Source organism: Polistes canadensis, unplaced genomic scaffold (assembly GCF_001313835.1).
Source record: "Polistes canadensis isolate GaletaPanama2010 unplaced genomic scaffold, ASM131383v1 scaffold_75, whole genome shotgun sequence".
In the NCBI taxonomy this organism is placed as follows: domain Eukaryota; kingdom Metazoa; phylum Arthropoda; class Insecta; order Hymenoptera; family Vespidae; genus Polistes; species Polistes canadensis.
The window spans coordinates 605,442-607,691 of NW_014569622.1; the positions used below are offsets into that span (position 1 = coordinate 605,442).

General features: G+C 30.0%; 1 protein-coding gene across 1 annotated transcript in view; it reads left to right on the top strand.

Annotated features, from left to right (window-relative positions):
• Positions 1 to 1,910, top strand: part of LOC106786533 (lachesin-like) — a 55,101-nt gene extending 53,191 nt beyond the window's left edge. Inside the window, exon 11 of the mRNA XM_014748020.1 lies at positions 450 to 1,910. Within this exon, the coding sequence (XP_014603506.1) occupies positions 450 to 551 (102 nt within the window). The 3' untranslated portion in view covers positions 552 to 1,910. The remainder of the gene's footprint in view (positions 1 to 449) is intronic.
• The last annotated feature ends 340 nt before the right edge of the window (positions 1,911 to 2,250 follow it).

A 2,250-nucleotide genomic window follows, 5' to 3' on the forward strand; every position in this document is an offset into this window, starting at 1 on the left:
TATTGTTATAAACAAATATTATTTATATTTATATATTTGATATCTTTTCGTTATTGAAAATAATTTAACGCGTTTGAATTGTTATATTAAATTTGTAGGATGGGTTAAAAGTTTTTTTTAAACAATTTGAAAAAAAAGATTTATATCAAAACAACTCAAACTGTAAACTTAATTAATTAAGCTTATAAAACTTTCGAGAAAATAATGTAATCGAGTTTGTAAAATTATTTTAAAACTTTGAAATCCATTCTTACGTTCAAATATGTTTGAATACATTTAAATGTTGAATGGATTTATATAAAAATGGATTATAATAGTTTAATATTTGATTTTCGTTTAAAATGAAAAACAATAAGACGCGATCGGTGAAGAAATTAAGCGAAAGTATTAAAGATATTATTTAAAAAGTTTATTTAGTTTTTTTTCTTTCTTTTTCTTTTTTCGGATAGAACAAATGTGCTCGGATCTGGCTTCGACGAAAGATGATATTGAGTTTTCTGCGAGAAAGATGTTGGATAGCTAGTTTCTCTGAAAGAGTAATCAAAGACTGAAGAAGAAAGAAGAAAAAGAAGATCTATTTAATTGTCACTCGCAAACACTTTAACCGGTTGACGATACTTTTTTAAGTACGTTGTTTTCAAAAGAAAATTTAAACAACAATTTTAACAAAATAATAATCATTTTCCAACGTACATCATTCCATCCTCTTGGTTCTTGTTTTTTTCTTCTTCCTCGTGCAATTTCTTTTCTTTTTTTTTTATACATTGATAAAAGTCATTCCAACAAAAAGTGACGTGTAGTTTCTAAGGGAAAGAAACAAAAAAGAAATGATTTAAAAAAATTAACATGTAAACTGACACGATTTTTAAATATGTTTCTTTTTCCTATAAGTAATTGAAACTGAAAGAATTAGATGTGAAAGTTACACGTCAAACCTGTGTACTACCTGTACACACGTTGGTTTTTTGTTATCGTTGTTGTTGTTGTTACGTGTTAGGGAGTGAAGTTAGTTGATTTGTAACGAGAGATAAAAGAGTAACAGAAAAAAAAAGGAAAAAGAAAGAGAGATTGGGGGAGGAAAAGAAGGGAAAGGAAGAAAGGAAAAAAATAGTATCATCATCGTCGTCACCGGTTAAAGGTGAAAAGGGAAAAGAGAGGGTGGCTGTGAGTAAAGCGTCGAAGTGGACGCCATAATATGTCAGGGTAACTTTAGGATAAACTTTAGTACTTTCGAGCTACTTCCAACGAATGGTGTCTCATTCTGAGCGTAGATAGTTTTTAACGTTCTCCTTTCTAAGTTTTATCGAGGAAAAATAAAACAAAATAATGTAACTATCATCCCCCTGCCCCTGCCCCTGCCCCTGCCCCTGCCCCTGCACCCTGCCTCCTATAAAAAAAAGGAGAAGAAGAGGAGATAGAAAGAAAGATAAACATTGAACGAAGAAAAAAAATTAATTCAAAAAGTGCAACAAGATATATAATAATATGATGTATTAAATTTGTGTTACTAAATGTAGCGCCACATATCGAGACAACGAAAAATATCACCACGTCCCTCCCCCCTTAGGAGAAAAAATGGGGAGAAAAGAAATAACAATGAACGACAAAATTAATTCACGTGCACAACAAGATATAATTTATCGAAAATATTTCTTTTTTATTTTATTTTAAATTATTTATGTCTTTCTTTTTTTTTCTTTTTGTTTTTTTATCTAATTGTAATAGTAGCCACTTCTAGGTCAAAGGTTATCGGCAAAAAAAAAAGAAAAATATCTTTGTATATCTCTCGGGGTTATGTACATAATAATTATGATTTTTAACGACGACAAATTTCTATATTTCTCGACGCTTACATTCCAACAAATTCCCAGACCCCTTCTACTCGAAAACAACCCAAAAAAAAAAAAAAAGAAAAATGAAAAAAAATCGTTCTTCCTTATATCGTCGTCGTAATCGTCATCGTCGTCGTCGTCGTCGTCGTTGTGTTATTGTATTATTGTTAAAATGAACAATATAATTACGTTCGTTGAATCAAATGAAAAAAAAGAAAATCTCTTGTATATTTTGCTGACGCGTATGAAAAAAAAGTTCGTCGCAATGATCAATATTAAATCATGCAAAATACCCCCATCCACCCCCACTCCCTCCCCCTTTCGATATAATATTATAATTATTATTAACGAAAAAAAATATAGATAATGTATACGTAGAGAATTTTTGTCGATGTGCGATTGTAAGGATATATATATA